Here is a 19,850-nt window from a genome sequence, read left to right on the forward strand (position 1 = left end):
AGTCCCATGTCTACGTTGATAAATCAGATACAATAGAATAAGTGGAAAACAACATTGGGAGTGTTATTGCTGAAATACAGTTTAATTTAATGCGTAGAGTTTGTGAAAATTGAACCCCTAGATTACACCATATACGCGCGAAATGCGAGAAGCATATGGCCGAAATTATATTTAAATTATGAATGCCAAGTATTAACCTTTGGAATAAGCAAAATATTTATATGATTAAAGTATTTTTCTGGAATTTATTATAATTTAAATTTCGCCATCTCTAAAATTATATATAGAGAGAGGAAATGAAATGCAGTTGTTGCCATTGTTGATATGAGCAATTGTTGAAAATCCATGGATTAAGGAAATTAAAATAACCCCTTCTATATATTCCTTTTGTCAAGCAATAAATTCTTAAATCGAATATATATCTCTATCTGTTGTTTTTTTTTTTTTTTCAGAATTAAAATTTCACCACAAAACTTATATATTGCTCTATTCTTAAATATTGAGCTTTTCCTTTTTGGCTAGGATCTCCTTGAAAATATTACTTCAAGTAATATCTATCAGGATTTTTCATCTGAATTCTATCAATGTCTTATCTCGCTTACACACACACACACACACACACACACATATATATATATATATATATAAAACAACCTTCATATCTATATGTTTAAAATGTAATAAAATAAATAATTTTAATCAATAAAATAAAATATGTATATGTATGCATATGTATTTGTGTGCATGCGCATGTGTTTATGTGTGTGCTTGTATGTATGTACGTATATATATACGTATGCGTGTATTCGTATAGATAGTGACGTAAACACTTTAGCAAGGGTTCCACTCTACGTACACATACAGTTATCTCCCTTAGATCATTCTCATTACCCAAGACGAATAAAAACACAACACAAACACAGTAGGCATTAACACTCCTATGCACACACTTATAAGTGTACGCAACAACTTACCATTTGTATACATAAAAGAAAGCTATCATAATTCCTAACAACACTTAATATTCATCACAGCAGTAAATTGATTTGATATCTCGACTAAAGAAAGACAGAAAGGAAAATAAATAAAATAGACAAAGGAAAGCCTCGCCGAACAGTTGCAGATGTTTCTTTGCTCCCCCTTATGAAGAGATTCTAATCACGAAAATTTAGGGATATCAACACCTACCATCTTGTACGACACTTTACAGTAGAAACCTGGGATACGACATTGATCCGTTCCAGGGTTGGGATCGTACGGTGAAATCGTCGTATGGCGGGGCCTAAGCAAAATTTTATACAGTGCATATAAAAAATTAGTAAAAAGATAAAAAAAAAAAAATACAGTGCAGTATATAATACACACGTATATAATAAAATAACACTTTTATACACTAATTTGTGCCTACGATTTTTCCCACAATCTGCATTGACATAACATTTACACACAGCTCCTTTCAATGCTTCAAGCAAACAACAAGATCCTTTATATATATATATATATATATATATATATATATATATACTAGACTACCCGTGACCCGTTGGGTCAGTATGTTATATTGGGTGTGGAATTAATGCATGAGCGTGACACTTGTGACGTAAAGAAAATAGGGTTTTTTTTTGACATAATAGAAACATTTCTATGAAAGTATATTAAAATGAAAAAAGAATATAGATAGATTTCTATGAGCCGTTCTGTTTATTATAATTGATTATTCTTGAATAAAAAAATTACAGTTACTGAATTATAAGTGGTTGGCTATACTTATAGGTAAATGTGCACTGAACAGATACTATAATCTATATAATACTAAAAGTCTATGGATCTTGTATGTTTGCAATCAGATTTCCGGTTTTCAACATCCGGTTGCGCATGCGTAAATAGCAACGTCTTCAATCCGTTATTCCAATTCCGGAATTTTTATATCGCTTTTAATACAAACAATTTCATTTAATTTGATCAAATAGTTATTTATATATACAAATAATACATAGATTCATAGATAATTATAATATATATTATAAAATCTATTTATCTATGAATCTATTAATAATATGAAATATTACCCTATACAATTTATGGAAAGAAAACACCTCTCACTTTCCCTCTAATAGATTTCAACACTCCTACTCCCTCTGTTTTCGTTACGTACGCGAGAAATAGTTACGTGTATGTGTGAGAGAAAGAAAAAGAGAGCGATGTAAAACTGGATAGAGTTATCCCCCTTAACTAATGCAGACCTTTTTACTAGAGGGCGTTATTACAAAAAAATTTCTTTTTCTTCTTCCCATGTTTTTAAAAGTCGTCTGCTTACATTTCCAAACGGAAAGCTGAATCGGTAAATGCACACATTTCTATTACATTAAATAGTGTTTTCCTTTACACAATGGGTACTGAATGTTTGCTTAAATTAAATGAAAAAAGTTACATTTTATTTTCATTTTCTATTTAAAAAGCCATTATTAACATGTGGAGAGTGTTTTTTTTATTATTCTGTACTTTCAACTAACAATTTCATTTAAAAGATGATATATCAAAATTTGAATTTAACTATAATAAGGATTATGATACCTGTTCAGTGCATATTTACCTATAAGTATGACCAACCACTTATAATTCAGTAACTGTAATTTAAAAAAAAATAACAATTATAATAAACAGAACGACTCATAGAAATCTATCTATATTCTTTTTTCATTTTAATATACTTTCATAGAAATGCTTCTGTTATGTAAAAAAAAACTATTTTCTTTATGCCACAAGTGTCACGCTCATACATGAATTCCATAGCTAATATAACGTACTGACCCAACGGGTCACGGGTGGTCTAGTACTTATTATAGTTAAATTCAAATATTGATATATCTGCTTTTTTTTTTTTTACATCGTTCATTTCTGTATTACGTTTAAGTTATTTTAAACCCCACTCTTCCCATGTTAAATAATAATTTCGAAATAATAACGTTAATATTTCAGCGTCCCAATTGTTCTTTTGTTTTTTGTTTATTTTAAAGCCCACTCTTCCCATTTTAAATAATAATTTCGAAATAATAACGTTATATTTCAGCGTCCCAATTGTTCTTTTTTTTCACGTTTAAATTATCCAAATAAATAATTATTAATACTGACTGCTTTTTTACATCGTTCATTTCTGTATTACGTTTAAGTCATTTTAACCCCCACTCTTCCCATGTTAAATAATAATTTCGAAATAATAACGTTAATATTTTAGTGCGTAGGTCATGCGTGCATGCGCAACCGGATATCGTAAATCGGAAAATAGGTTGCATACATCGTTACAATGTCATTTGAGTTATATATATATATATATATTACAAAGGAGTTCCCACTTATCAAGGCCCAGAGGCCACTCGAGGATAAGGGTTAGTAAGTGTACAGTGGTCAATGGAACAATGACGTGGTAATTGTTAGTAGTGGAAATTTGATAAATTGGATTACTTTAGGGTAACGGCTCATCAAGAACTTGTTTACATTGGACTTGAAAGCAACCTTTTTATAGTCAGCCGGAAAGCAGACAAATGGAAGAGGGTTCCACAGGTGTGCAGTTCTAAGAAAGAAGCTTTGTTCATGGAATCTACGTTTAAGTTTAGACACAGATAAAGAATATATATATATATATATATATATATATATAGAGAGAGAGAGAGAGAGAGAGAGAGAGAGAGAGAGATATTAATGTATACACAAACATATACAAATATATTTGCATATATGTTTGCATGCATGTGCCAACACTGCCATAAAAATATAAATAAAAACGATCAAAAACACAAGCTTTTTTATATACTTTATTTTATCTCGTGCGTTTACAAAAAAGAGTGGTAAGTCTCTTTTATTTAATTTGTTTGTTCATCATTCAATGGATGCTTATAATTTTGTTTAATAATAATTAATATAGCAATAAATATTCATGCAACAACGTGTTTTAATGTGAAATTATAAATCAACAAAACCAAATTATTGAAAAAATCTGTCTGTTGAAAAAAGCTGTTTATATGTGAAATGTGCGTTGGGGAAAAATATATATGATAATTCATGTAACAATGTCACTTTTTTATAGCATAGAATATAAATAAAAGCAATCGCTTTGACAGGAAACGTATAATTATGAACAATTTGTACGCATTGCAAATCACTTTAATTTATTCTTGATATTGCTAGCAATTAAAGTTTAACGCATCAAAACACTTAATTAAGCACGTGTTATGCTGCCACCGGTTTGTGAGCGAGGATGTCATCAGTTCTTGTCTAGTTTCCTATTTAATAAGTTATAATATCAAACGGTCAGTAACCTAAGGCGAACTATAGCTTAAAGATTTAATGAGGATGTAATCCTCTGCTTACTAAGGGCGTTATTTTTTTTTCAATAGAATAAGACCTTAATGCTATCTGAATACTAATGTAATATAAATACAACATTAGCACATTGCGAATGCATACTATTCTTTTGTTACTTTTATTATCGTTGCGGTGTATATAATTTCGTTATGATAATAAACATAATGTCAAGTTCCAAAGTATTTTTCTTTTTGTTTTCTAATTGTGTGTTAATTTTAATTGTATTTTAATTATTTACACAAAAAAAAAACAAAAGATAGACATACATATTTAAAATACAAATAAAAGCCAGTTGGATTCTGGGAATTAAATCAAAAAAGCATTTCATTTGAGAAATCGATATTTGATTCTGCCTGGTCAGTGATTTATGGATTATTGCAATCTGTGCGTTTTACAGAAAAATAAATTATAATCGCTTTCATCGAGTACATATTCTATCCGTGCTGATAATATCTCTATAATAGACGCGCCCTTATATTTAATAAGATGATTATCTAATGAAAATTGCAAATGACTGTCAAAATAGAATTCCTACTGTTTTTATTATTTTAAACACACCGTAAATTATCCTTTTGTACGTTTAAATGAATAGCAAATATTTTTTTTTAATTAACAAAATAACTTGCTCTTTATTTGGGGATTCAGAAATAAATAAAATAAAACATTAAAATATAAAAAAATCGATCTTTTGTTTGTTGTAGTTTAAAGAATTATAAGAAGTTTTTTATTATCTTAAGCACCAGATAACCACCAGGCACCCCACAGTAGCAGATAAATAAAAATAAACAAAAAAAAAGAGGCCAACAATTTCGTTTCACACCAGTTATTGCAATTAAATATGTGCGTCCTTTGAAACTGAACTTTTTGAAAACGGAATAGGCATTTTGATTGTGAAAATTTTATATAACATTAAATGCACTTGCTTGGTGTTCCCTGAGAGCTGTGTGGGCGTCCTTGTATTTCAGGGGTTTTTTTCGCAATTAATTATAGATATGATGTGTGAACTTGAAAAACTGTGGCTATGTCGTGTTGATCAATTGATATTCCCTGTTAATTAGGCTAATATCACACAATATATTACCGGTTCGTATAACTGTAATTGTTATACGAACCGGTAATATATTGTGTGATATTAGGCTAATTAACAGGGAATACACAGCATATATAAGTTAACTGTAATTGTTGTTAACTTATATATGCTGTGTATTTTTTTAGTAAGAAATAACATGTAATTAACTTTATCCTTCAACTTCTAAAATCTTGTCCATAACAGCTGTTTCAACAGTTCTAAAATTATTATTGAGGATGCACAAGTACAGTATGATCGTCAGAACATGTTTCGTGGAAGTACTTATAAAACATGCATATGGAAGCAAAATTGAGGTGACGAGACAAGGGTTGAAACTTGATAAACGCTGCAGAAATTTATAAGATTAGATATTCTACGACTTGCATCTAGTCGGTGCTTTCTACGATCCGCACTTAGCCAGTGTTTAGTGAAGGACTATTTTCTGTCAAATTTGTTTCACACATTAACCCCCTCCTCACAAGCACAGGGATGCAATCTGGAGGCTCTGAGACAATAACCGAATCCTTGATAAATATATATATATATATATATATATATATATATATATATATATATAAGAAAATCTATTACGTTTACACCTAGTCGATGTTTTCTAGGATATAGAGGTCCTTTGCTTTCAATTTTATTTCGTACATTAATTCCGCTAGGCTGTTAAAATTAGTGGTATGAATTTTCAGCTTCTATTTTCTGTGTATTTTCGAATGAAAGAAACTTTATATTAATTTTACTCTTTCATTTTCTGAAATCCGTTCAATAGTTGCAGTCTCTGAAGTTTAAAATCTACTTGATTTGTTTCGTACACTGTTTGAGACTGCAAGTGATTGAAGGTTTTAATTTTCTAAGATCCTGTCCGTAATTACAAAAAAATAAAAAGCGAACATTGCACTAATGGAGCGGCATCAGTAGCATGAACTTGATAAACAATGCGGGACTGTTAGATATTCTATGACCCACACTTAGCCAGTGTTTCCTGAAGGTCCATTTTCTGTCAATTATGTTTCACACATTAACTGTTAAATATATATTTTTTTTAATATAAGAAATTATTTACATTCGCATTATTCGTACTATTGTTTCCTATCTTGAGTATAATGTTCACATATTTTCGACCAATGAAACCTCCGGCCTTCTTCGGATGTATCTTGTCGAACTTGAAACTTTTCTATTGAATCTGCACGGAGTTCGACAGAGAGATTCCCTGTTCGACAGAAAGATTCCAGAGTTCGACAAGATAAGTTTGAAGTAGGTCGGAGGTTACATCGACCGAAACACTGTGAAAATAGCACTGAAGATGAGAATAGTAGTCCAAAGTATCCAAATAATAATAATAAATCCTAATCTAAAAAAAATCATATAATCAAAAATTCGAATTATAGATATAACTTGTCAAATTTATATTCTGAACATTTTTAAGGCATAAAATGTGTACTTATGTTTTGCCTTCATCTTCTAAAATCCTGTCCGTAATTACAAGTTTCGACGAGCATTTTTTTTTTATTGGTTTTAAACAACTAGTGTAAATCAAAACATGACCGTTTGTATTTCTTTTCTGAGTGTGTGGGGTGCCTGCTGGAGACCTGATCCAACAAGTCTCTTTAGATAGGAGACAAATATATGGTGTTTACTTTTTGCATACTGTTTCAATGAACATTGAAGGCAGGTACTTGCTGAGGTGATCGTAAGAAGCAATTCTCAACACGGGGTATTTCAACGACAGTGCAGCTTCAACATGAAACGTATCGATATCTCCAACGGCTACAACATAGAGATCGATAAGATTGAAGTTAATCCGACTTATTTCATCAGAGAGCTCGGGTGATTTTAGATCGATCGTATTATCCAGAAATAGCAGACCGATCCGTCGTACGTTATAAGACATATCCGAAAATGCATCGATCCGTAGTTTGTTCATCAGATCAACAATGGAACTAAAGTGGATCTTGGAAAGTTGTCTGTGGCTGGAGTGATGGGGTCTTATCATTGACGCGCCTGTTATGTCCTTGTTTAAGGGGCACTTGTCAAAGATTACTCCGAAGCGGAAATTATTGCTACGTCCAACCTTACTGATGACCTCATCGGATGCTTCTAGCAATAATTTTGTCTTCTTGGGACCGAAGTGGATATGATGAATCATGAAAAGCACTTCTACGTTGTTACATTCTGAAAAAACAAAAAAAAAAACAAATGGCGTCGAAATTATATAATTTTAAATTCAGTACATGTAAGCATTTTGATATTAGCGTTCTGGCAACACAACTTCCGGCCATGAGTGTGACACTATTATATCAATCAACCCCCCCAAATATATATATATATATATATATATATATATATATATATATATATATATATATAAGCGAAAATGTGTGTATGTATGTTCGCTTCTTGTGTATGTCCAAGAAAGGCTTTTTTCAGAGAAACGATCGGTCGGCTTGCAACTTATTAAAACTTTTTATATCACATACAAATTATAATATCTCCGAGTTAACAACGGAGCTCGCCTGTCTATTTAATTTGCTCGACTTCGGGAAGATAAATATTCAACAGTTTTCGCTCGCCGCGTGTAGATTCGGCTTTTTCCTATAATAACAGCGACACTAATTCTGGCGGTATTTTTTCCGGTGGCGATCGTCGGAAATGTCCAAAAGCAGTCAGCTTTGTGGACAAGGGGAGCTGGTCCCCCCCCCAACACACATCTTGGGAAAATAAAAATAAAAAACCCGCAGTCAAAGTTGACCTCATTAAGTCATTAAAACGTGCATCTGCCAAATCTAAGTAATTAAATAAATTCAAAAGTGTTTATGTTTGTATGTCGCGGTGGGCCAATGGTTAACATCGCACTTTTTTTTCACACTCATACTCACCTACCAAAACTTTTTTTATTTTACCCCCCCCCCCCGGAGTTTTGATTTACCTCCAAACACCCGGGCAACGCCGGGTACCCCTCGCTAGTGTAATTATAAAAGAAAAAAAAAAGAAAACAAAAGAAGGAAATAAGTGTATCAGCAGAACAAGGTTATAGGAAGTTTTTCACCAACACACACAAAAACAATTAAAATGGGATACTTAATCAGGATGTTGTAGCAAACAGGAAAAATAACCAAAAAGTTTTATGAGTGGAATGCGTTTTGCGACAGTTTACTACAGTTATGGACAATCTTGAGTTTGTTACAGTTTCGAATTTTGGCACAGTTGAACGCAAATTATGGATCGGAGCAGACCGAGATGGGCTGACGTCAACTGACGAACACGACAAAAGACGTAGAGGCGGACTTTACCGTCCAGAGGGACATTAACTGCATCGGTTTCGTCTATGACGGAAGTTGCTTCATTAAAATCTCACACCGTCAATATCTGCAACAGATGTTACATGAAAGACTTCCCTTATCATGTAAGTAAGAAGACATACTAGATAACTGAAAAGATATTAAGACAAGGTGATAATTGAACCCTGTAGGCAAGTGGTAAAGATAATAGAAAATGGAATGTTAAAAATTAATCCTATTGTAAATTCTATTAGAAATAGTTAAATATTGTTTATATCGGAAAAAAACTGTCAATTCTCCATTCTTTAAAAATCTACATATTAAATAATGTTAGTTAAATGTATGCACAATGCGAGTTAAATCATATTGTTTAAAAATAGGTTAGATTAGAATTGAGGATTCTTTTGTTTGTCAAAAGTGTGTTGGACAAACATATGTAAAGCCACGTGAAAATTAGTCACGTTTGGTAAACACACATCTGACGTGATAAACAAAGACTTTTTCTCAATATAGGAATCTGGGAGTTAGAAGTCAGTAGGCAGTTGATGAGTCGAGAGCTTTTTTTAAGGTATTCAAATATTATTGCTAAATTCATAACTTAAAAAGTAGTTTGCTAAAGCAGATACTGAAAATACGTGAGGCAGATTTTCAATTTGAAGACTTTTTTAATTAATATAATTTTTTATCTAATAAAAAGACATTCCCTAATTTTAAATACTAAAATTATCTGCTTTCTACGCTTATATTCAAGCAAATCTTGCAAAAGTGAGGAATTTTCAGTATATTTTTGTCTACGATCTTTGATGTCAAACGTTCCAAAAAACGGTTAATTTATTTGATCTATGTTTTTGCGTCAGTATTTAATAGGTCCATACACAACTTGCGGTAAGTGATATTTTGTAATATTTTGAGAAAAGTGAAAATCGACCTACCCTAATATATATATATATATATATATATATATATATATATATATATATATATATATATATATATATATATATATATATATATATATTAGACCCTATACACCTTTTTACATCTTACTATATATAATACGCTCCTCCTTTATTAAGAATTTGATTTTATTCCACATTTCCCGCATCGGCACGCGTTACATTCGGTATAAACAAAAAGCGAAACTCGACTCTAATTACTGGCCGAAAGCCAGTGGTCTCTAGAGAGCTAAGTAACGTTTGGTCAATGCCGACTTCATCATATCAGACGGTAGCTTTCATTTCGAGACGAGACGCTCCCCCTAATAAACAGGGGGCAGGTTTCTAAAAACAAACAAACCGATTTATTGACCTCATTAAAAACTGTCCCGCACAAAATGCTAACTGCTGAATACCTATCGCCGTCACGTCAATCAAAAACGCGCACCTGTTTTTTTTTCACACTTTACTATTTTCCAACTGCGCGTCGTAAAGGCTTCGTTTTTTTTCACGGGCACTTGTTTTCTTTTTCACACACACACCTACAAACACCCGGGCAACGCCGGGTACCCCTCGCTAGTCTATATATATATATATATATATATATATATATATATATATATAAGCGAAAATGTATGTATGTATGTACGTTTTTCCTCGATGTCCACAAAAGGCTTCTTTCAGAGAAGCGCTCGCTCGCTTCACAACTTCTTAAAACTTTTTATATCATCTATAAATTGTAATATTTCACACTTAACCACGGAGCTCACCTGTCTATTTAATTTTATTGACTTTCAAACGTTAATTATTCCACATTTCCCGCATCGGCACGCGTTACATTCGGTTTTCGGTATGAACAAAAAGCGAAACTCGACTCTAATCCCAGGTCCAGAGCCAGTGAACGTTTGGTCAATGTCGACTTCGTCATATCAGACGGGGGAGCGGGTTTTTAAACACAAACAAACCGATTTATTGACCTCATTAAAAACTGTCCCGCACAAAATGCTAACTGCTGAATACCTATCGCCGTTACGTCAATCAAAAACGCGCACCTGTTTTTTTTCACACTTTACTATTTTCCAACTGCGCGTCGTCAAGGCTTTGTTTTTTTTTTTCACGCGCACCTGTTTTTTTTCACACACACCTACAAACACCCGGGCAACGCCGGGTAACCCTCGATAGTTAATATATAAAACAGATATAATGCATTTGAATTTCTGTTTGAAAAAATTCCATAGAAACGCTTAAATATTCGTCCCCATTGTATGTATTTCGTTTTAATAACAATTTTGGCAATGTATAAATAAGAATTAAATACTTACGTGGATTTGTTGGTCCTGGGGGGCGAGGTGTAACTGCAAGATGTAAGAAAAAGAGGGCGTCAGTTTTAATAAAGAAAATTATCGAAACTCTGTGGACATTGCCGAGCTCGTCAGAAAGATTGCCGAGTTTGATAAGATACACCTGAAGAAGGTTGGAGGTAACATCGTTCGAAACGTTGTGCAAATAACCCTAGAGAATAATAGTCTGAATTATCCAAATAATACGAATTACACAGTAGTGACCCTTAATCAATCCCGAACAACGTCGAGTCTTCCTGCTAGTTCCTGATAAATACAGTATAAAATCTATATAAACTTCATACACTTATTAAGCTGTATTACCGCAAAAACCCATGTAATACATGTATATGTCGAAAATAAAATTCGCTTGTGGGTGTAATGTATAGATTTTAGTTTTACTGTTAGTTGATATTTAATATATATATATATATATATATATATATATATATATATATATATATATATATATATAGGGTGGGCCAAAATAAGGGTCCTATTTTTAAAAATTCATAAATTCATGTAAGTTCTAAGAAGTGTTTTTCGGCCAAAATTTGTTTTGTTTATTTCAAAAAAATCTCGGAAGGGTCAGTCTACACACACATAAAGTTTGATGAGTTTAACTTTTATTTTGTGGAAGTTATTCAAATTTAAAGATAGGACCCTTATTTTGACCCACCCTGTATATATATATATATATATATATATATATATATATATATATATATATATATATATATCCTGGCTTGAGGTAGTTGCTTGTCTAGCCGCACTGAGGAGCTGTGAAACAGCGAAACAGTACTATATGTGGATGACTAAGTCACTTCCAGTGATTTGGAAGAAAGATTTTTCATAGATATATTTATTTGTTTGTTTGTTTGTTTTTTCAAGTCGGTTTCTATTTAACCCATAGTTGGGATCCTAAACAGGTACTACCACTCCGGGTCAAAATGGACCTGGGAGCAATGGCAATTAAGGGGTGGTTCCAAACTTCCAAAAGCCCGCAAGCTGGGGCTTCATCATCGGATATAATTTTATGTCATATCCAGGACCTGTGTGTGTGTGTGTGAGAGAGAGAGAGAGAGATAGAGAGAGAGAGAGAGAGAGTTTCCAATAGGTTCCGAAACAGCTGCGCTTTTCTTTTTCAAATTTTATACTAAGGCAATTTATATGTCTGGCAGTGTTCTTAGATATGTTTTGTACAGAAATTAATCCGATAAGTATCGAAAATCGAAAAAAAATCCGACCTTAAGGTCGGATTTTTTTTCGATTTTCGATTTTTTTTTTCGATTTTCGATTTTTTCGATAGATAAAAAAAAAAATAATAATAATTTTTACAGAGGAATATTTTACGTTACTAAAAATAGGGAAATACTAAAATCTCAGCAAATTATTCATCTGGAGATATAATTGAGTGGTAGACCATTCGACTACAGATCGAATGATCCCTGTTCAAGAGCGGGTGTACCTCATCATTTTATCAAATTAATGAGCTCAATTTAGGATTTAAAAAAAAAGAGGTACCATTTTTAATTACCGCAAATTACTTTTTCGTTTGCATATTTAAAAACTAAACATTAATCAGAAGTGACTTTTCCAGGGCATTCATCGTCAAGCCCAAATATCAGCTGACAAGATATTGTAAACAAACACATACTTTCATGAACGACATTATCATTATTATTTTTATTTTTATTTTTATTTCGAATTAGTTCACCGAGCAAATTATTCCTCGTAATCTATCTATATATCTATAAAAGTGAACGTGTCTGTGTCTGTGTGTCTGTGTGTCTGTGTATCTGTCTGTCTGTGTACATTTCCCTACACAATAATTCTGTCATTTTTTTTCAGACACACACACACAGACACGTTCACTTTTATAGATATACTAGCATTTCAGCTCGGCGTTGCCTGGGTGTTTGGAGGTGTATGCTGAGCAAAAACAGCCAAAGAAAAAGTCTTATTTTTTTTTACTTTCACCCCTCCAATAAAGTTATTAAGTTAGATACATGTCCAAGGAACCTATATCTAAAATTTCAAGTGCCTTGGCCCAAAATTGTCGGTGGAGTTTGGTAGAGATCTCAAAGGTCAAATCGTTGAACTTTGGCCCCTTAATCGCCAAATCTCAGTATCCTGTATATCACATTTCGAGTCTGTAGACTAAAAATTGACAGAGTTATTGCGTAGGGAAATGTACACAGACACACAGACACACAGATACACAGACACACAGCCACTTTCACTTATATATATATATATATATATAGATAGATAGATAGATAGATAGATAGATAGAAAAACAAAAATATATACGTATAGATAAATATATATGGAAACAATTTTGTGTTTACTGCACACTTTTTACGCAAATATTACGCAAGTATAAATCATGTAGAATATCTGTATGAATATAATTACAGTTGACTAAAGATGATCATTCCATAAGAAAACCGAAAAAACTAATAGGGAATTAATTAAAATGAATGTTTAAAAGAATATGCAAATTAGCTAGATCTTTTGCTAGTGAATGCAATTCTACGACCCATATATAAGAACATTGTATTTTCTTTTTAAATAAATAGAAAAGAGGGGTTTTAATATGAATATCAATATACACAAAAGAGAAACGAATTTATAGGAATATATATATATATATATATATATATAGAGAGAGAGAGAGAGAGATTTCCGAAAAGATGAAACACTAGTGTTTGTAGGTATTTAATTATTATAGTAATAAAATAATTTATATATATATATATATATATATATATATATATATATATATATATATATATATATATAAATGTTTGTCTCATGTCCAGGTAACCTATATCTAAATTTCAAGTGTTTAGACCCAAAATTGGCGGAAGAGTTTGGTAGAGTCTGCAAAGATCAACTCTTTCAACTTTGACCTCTTGGCAGCCAAAGTTTCGCCCAAAAACTGATTAAAAAGCTTGTTGCATGTCTGAATACACTTTATGTAAAATTTCAAATGTTTAGATCCAAAATTTACAAACATTTTTAACTTTGGCCCCTTGGCAACCAAACTTCGGCCAAAATCAGATCAAAAAGCTTGCACTATGCTTGAATACACTTTATGTAAAATTTCAAATGTTTAGACCAAAAATTGGCTGAGTAATTTGGTAGAGACCGCAGAGGTCAATCTTTTTTCATTTTGATCCCTTAACATTTATTATTTTGGGCTCAAATTAAATTAAAAGTTTGATATATGTTCAAGTATTCTACATCTAAAATTTCAAGTGTTTAGACCCAAAATTTGCGGAGGAGTTTGCTAGTATCTGAAAAGGTAAAATCGTTGACCTTTGACCCCTTGACAGCCAAATTTCTGACCGAAAAAACGATTAAAACGATTTCCCCAAATCTCAATACCCCTTATGTCAAATCCCGAGTCTGTAGACTGAAAATTGACAGAGTAGTTTGGTAGGAAAATGTACATACACAGACACACACAGGCAGACAATTTCACTTTATACATATACGACGTCGCAGTTCACAGGAGCGATGAAAGCCAACAAACCGGAAGTTCAAGAATTGTGTTTCGCTGTCAGTTAGACACATCTGAACTCAGGTTTCGAATCCTGAGTTCGGATGTGTCCAACTGATCAGCCCACATGAGGGTGAAACTCGGTTCTTGGACCTTCGGTATGTTGGCTTTCATTGTTCTTTTGAGCTGCGACGTTGTTAGCCCGTGGAAATAATTCTATATTCTCTCACACATTCTAAAAATTATATATGTATATAACTTTTAAAATCTCCAACAAACATTCGAAAACCATTCAGTTTTAACAGTTCCATATGAACAAAATATCAACGTCTTAAGAAATTCTAATAATATTTATAAATATATTATATTGGCATCCATAACAAGTCTATTGACAATTTCAGCTTACTCAAATACTTTAGTGAATGTTCTCGAATACTAGATAAAATTACTACATATGAGAGGCCCTACGTAGATAGCGATTAAGTCAGCTAGTGTACATTTTTATAAGGGTAGTATGAGTACATGCCAGGATAATCTGCCCGCAAACAGAATTGTATTCAGTCGAATCATGTGAGGATATGATGACGTCACGTTTTTTGAGCGAGAGAGAAAAAACGATTTCAAATTAGTCTTTTCTTTTCGGCAATATTATCTACTGGATTCGTATTTATGATGTAGTTAACATTTTACTTTATTTTATATATGTTAAACACTCATATTTTAGAAACTGTAAAACATTTATAATTTATTAACTGCTGAATTAACAGTCATTAATTTCTTTTTGTAAAAATGTGCCCGTAAATTAATATATTAAAAAAAAATTGTAATAAACATTTATTTGAACAAAAGTTATACGCGAAAAATTCGTGAAAGTAAATAAACATATTTATTTACAAAAAGTTTCTGAATGTTCTTATTTATTATACTTAACGAAAATATCGAAATGAAACAAACAAGAAATCGTGAAACATTATTCAGTGGTGGCTTTGTAATGATATACGATGCTCTTTCGTATGAATAAGTTCTTATTACGGTGGAAAGATGCCGCCTTTGGCGATATTTTTAATATCACTAGTTTGAACACAAACATTAACTATTCATATAATAAGAAACACATATTCTAATTATAATAACTAGCAGGACCTGTGGAAATTCCACAGAGGGCTCATTCATATGTAATATATCGATATGGCATTCTGTGAATTATTGTAGGTATTTTATTAAAACTGTACAAGTATTTATCTAAGATAGCAGGGACGCTCGGCGTAGCCCGGTCGTAAAGTACGCTTAAATGTTCTGTGGTGTGAACATGGTTTCTCGCAACTCTCTGAGACTCTCTCCGATGTTGGTGCTTCCATATATTTGGGGGATCTGATCGATTTATTTTATTCATTTATTTTATTTTATTTTACTTAAGGCGAAGTTCTCATAATTCCAGTCCATCTACCTTAGGTGAACATTTGATCTCCATATGAGATGCATAGATATTCGAATATTCTATTAAAGCTCTATCCATTTCAAACATTGAGTTAGTAAAGAAGTTGAGAACATAATTTTGCTCAATTGACTATTTTAATATGTTTATCTTTCTTTTTTTTATGTCTTCGTCTTACTGGATTCCAGGACAAGAATTTATTTAATCTGGTGGAGTATCCAGTTTCATGTTTCTATTTAAGGTAACATCACTTGGAGAAGGGGCACCATTCCTCGCAAAAGGTAATGTGGGTTAGCCATATCGTGGAGATCTTATTTGTGCTACGAATACTATGTGATTTTGAATATTTGGTCGGGGTTTACTTCTAAGGAAAAGGATATTCATGCCAGGTTGTTCTGACAACCGCTTGTACAGAAAGAGCTTAGACACTCGAGGATAGTGTCTAGTAGACATTCAAGCTCCTCTCTTCTTCCATGTACTGTGACGTGTAAGGTAATATACCTCTCCTAACAATGGAGGTATATATAATACAAGGATTGTTTTTTATTATTATTATTATTATTATTATTATTATTATTATTATTATTATTATTACATCTTTTTCGGTCCACAGATCCATCATGTTGATGATTGTTTCGAACCATAAATGTTTCACTTCAAAGTGCTCTTTCAAACCTTTCTATACATTTCTTCCCTCAAGTCACCATTTAGGAGTACAATGGTCCTATACACTTGACGTAACTTTAGATCAAGATGCCATAACAGTTCACAAAAGATCTTGTAAATAAACTAATTAACATTGGCCTTTCTTTTCTTCTGTCGGGGAGGAGCCTAGATAGTTTGTTTAGTCGTACGATGATCAGTCAGACCCCAGTGTAGAGTAAACTTGACCAGAACTTTTAAGAACTCCATCCAGAGACTTCTATGGTTTCACAAGGGAATTAGAGATCTTCTATGCAGCCACAAACAAAGATCATTTTCCGCAACAGGGAGAAAGTATATATAACACTTACTCAACTAATTGTTTATCGTCTTAAAGCAAAGGAAGAAAATAAAACACATTTAACAGAGTTGTAGAATGTCACTATATAATAAATGACTTATGGGATCGGTCGGTGATATTTTTGGAGGGTACAGATCGTCAGAATACACCGGTTGCCATCACGCTTCCGAATCAGACTTAATAACAGAAGTGATAGCGAAAAAGCGGTACATTTGCTTATATTTGACTTTTTCATAATGATATAAATATATGATATAATCACGTTGACATCACCAGTTTCAGTTGGATATACAAACGCATATCGACAGATAAGTATCCTTTATATAATAGATTTCTTAAGAATTAGTACATAATAGCAGTGAAAAAAAGCGTCTCCAATAATGAAATCCGTCCTAGTTGACCGTCAGAGAATGAAGATTTTTTTTCCTAAATTTTAGACATTATACATATATCAATCAAAACAATTCGAACCTTGTGGTAGTCCATTTTGTATTTATTTACTTTGAGTTGGGCATACAAACACGCATACACACGGATGCTTATTTATTAGAGTAGCAGGGCTAACCGGCGTTTTCCGGGTTCATGAAAAACAAAATAGAAGTAAAATGTGTAACATTTCTTTTATTATACTTTCTCTCTTCCTGTTGATCCCCCCCCTCTCTCTCTCTCTCTCTCTCTCTCTCTCTCTCTCTCTTCAACCGTCTCTTTCTCAACTCCTTAGCTAATTCCTCTTTTAATTGTTGTTTAATATTTTCTAGATTTTTGTTCCAGCACACTTGTATGTCTACAATAATATAAATATAATATATGATTTTAGTAATGGCAAGAGTCCAAAGAGATTTTATATATACAACTTACCAAATATAATATTTAGTGATGGGACGATTCCAATATTTTTTCCGATTCCGATACAATTACTGATTCTGATATTGATCCTAAATATTTAACTATAAAGTGTTTACTTTTCACGATTACCGTAAAAGCAAATGTCCAGTGTTCAGATATTTTCTCAAACGTAAAAATCGTTTTTGGCATCGGAAATTTGGCACAAATTTTTCTGATTCCGATATCCTCAAAAGTTTCGATTTTTCGATTCCCGATTGCGATTCTGATTGATAGTCTCCACACTAGTAATACTGTAATCTTGTATGTAGATTGTGGTAATAGAATCAAGCCTATAGTTTTATAAAGTATTAAACTTCAAATACAACGTGTAAGCCCAATACTTTTATTAGTTTACGAATTACTGTTATTTAAATGAAACTGCTCTTGCAAGTTTCTAAAAGATTGAAAACATTTTAATTTTTGTGTATTAATAAAGTATTATCAACTCATTGTCAACAGCATATTCGGTTCAGAGTCGATCACCTCCACCCAGCCTAGTCCTCTCTCTTTTTTTAATGCATTGAAAATCATAACAATGTAAGTCAGTTATCTTTCCTTTATATATTAGGTAACATTAGAAATGGCTCACAAATCGCCCTCTAACAAAATCTGGCTCATATGACCCACGAAGAATGAATAATTATTATTGCTTTTTAGATTAATGTTATTCATCCAGTGCAATACAGATCAAGAGTATACCAGCTTTGTGAGTGTTTCTTATTTTTGTCTTTTAGTTGGACATACAAACATACATATAAAAAACTGTTCTTTATAAAATCGATAATATGTTATTGTGATAAGTAAGGCTATGACAACAGCATATTCTTTTCATTGTTTTGACACTCGTGTGTGTATCCGTGTATCTTTTATATGCTTTTATATAGAGTGATGTGGTTCTCCATTGATTAACTGTGTGTGTCAGATGTATACTCGAGAATCAAAACTGTGAAAATAATATGCTGTTGTCATAGCCCTAATTATAAGTAAATATTGGATGATATAGAAAAACAGGTGTTACCTGCTTCGCATGTCTTGTCGATAATATTCTGGCTGACCGAATTCAAGGTTGTGTAGGACGGTGCATAGAACACATGCTTCGACTTTGGTTTGCTAACGATTCCTCTCAGTTCTGACTTACTGATATAGTTGCCGATTCCAATGACCCACAGTTCGATATTGGCACTGCGACACTCCCTTGCCTCCCTTTGTGTATAGGAATGGTCTTGGGATGATCCGCCCGTTAGGATGATGGCAACATGTCTAACGTTGGGTCTTGCACCATTCTGTGGTGTGAACATGGTTTCTCGCAACTCTCTGAGACTCTCTCCGATGTTGGTGCTTCCATACATTTGAGGGATCTGATCGATTTTCCATTTTATGATGTGTTTCTCAAAGATGTTATTCAGGTTGATATAAACACTGGCATAGTCACTGAAGGCTTCGACACCAATTCGAACCTTAAATAAAGAATGAAACAAAATATTTCTATAATTTATTTAACTATTTGGACTATTATCCTCATCTTCTAGTGTTGTTTTCGCGACGTTTCGGCCAATTATTCTTCTGGCCTTCATCAGGTTATGGGATAGGAATGTCGAATTCTCCAACTACATCTACAGCAATTACTGCCTTCAATAGCCGTTGTCATCTCACCACGGTTTGATCAACTAATCCTCTGACCGGCTTTGGGTGGGATTGAAACCGCTACTGGAATCGTGAATATTCCGCATCTCTATCTACTGCGCCATGGGCCCAGGTGTGCATTGTCTGGGGGTAGCGGTTTCAATCCCACCTAAAGCCGATCAGAGGATTAGTTGACCAAACCGTGGTGAGATGACAACAACTATTGCTGTAGATGTAGTTGGAGGATTCGACATTCCTATCATGTCGCGGTTAACCTGACGAAGGCCAGAGGAATTATTGGCTGAAACGTTGTGAAAAAAAGCAACTAGAAGAGAAGGATAATATTTCAAATAATTAAATAAAAAATTATACAATTTAATCATCTCCAAAATAATTCCAAATT

At 32.7% G+C, this 19,850-nt stretch overlaps 1 protein-coding gene across 2 annotated transcripts in view; it reads right to left on the bottom strand.

Annotated features, from left to right (window-relative positions):
- Positions 1 to 6,966: 6,966 nt before the first annotated feature.
- The window catches only part of LOC145259935 (matrilin-1-like), a 66,287-nt gene continuing 53,403 nt past the window's right edge, over positions 6,967 to 19,850 (bottom strand). For both annotated transcript variants that reach the window (XM_080117898.1, XM_080117897.1), the window contains exons 6-8: positions 18,843 to 19,281; positions 10,976 to 11,008; positions 6,967 to 7,612 (exon numbers count right to left, since the gene is read on the bottom strand). In XM_080117898.1, the coding sequence (XP_079974024.1) occupies positions 7,074 to 7,612; positions 10,976 to 11,008; positions 18,843 to 19,281 (1,011 nt within the window). In that variant the 3' untranslated portion in view covers positions 6,967 to 7,073. The remainder of the gene's footprint in view (positions 7,613 to 10,975; positions 11,009 to 18,842; positions 19,282 to 19,850) is intronic.

The sequence above is a fragment of the Euprymna scolopes genome, chromosome 35 (assembly GCF_053919585.1).
Source record: "Euprymna scolopes isolate OS-2025 chromosome 35, ASM5391958v1, whole genome shotgun sequence".
NCBI lineage: Eukaryota > Metazoa > Mollusca > Cephalopoda > Sepiida > Sepiolidae > Euprymna > Euprymna scolopes.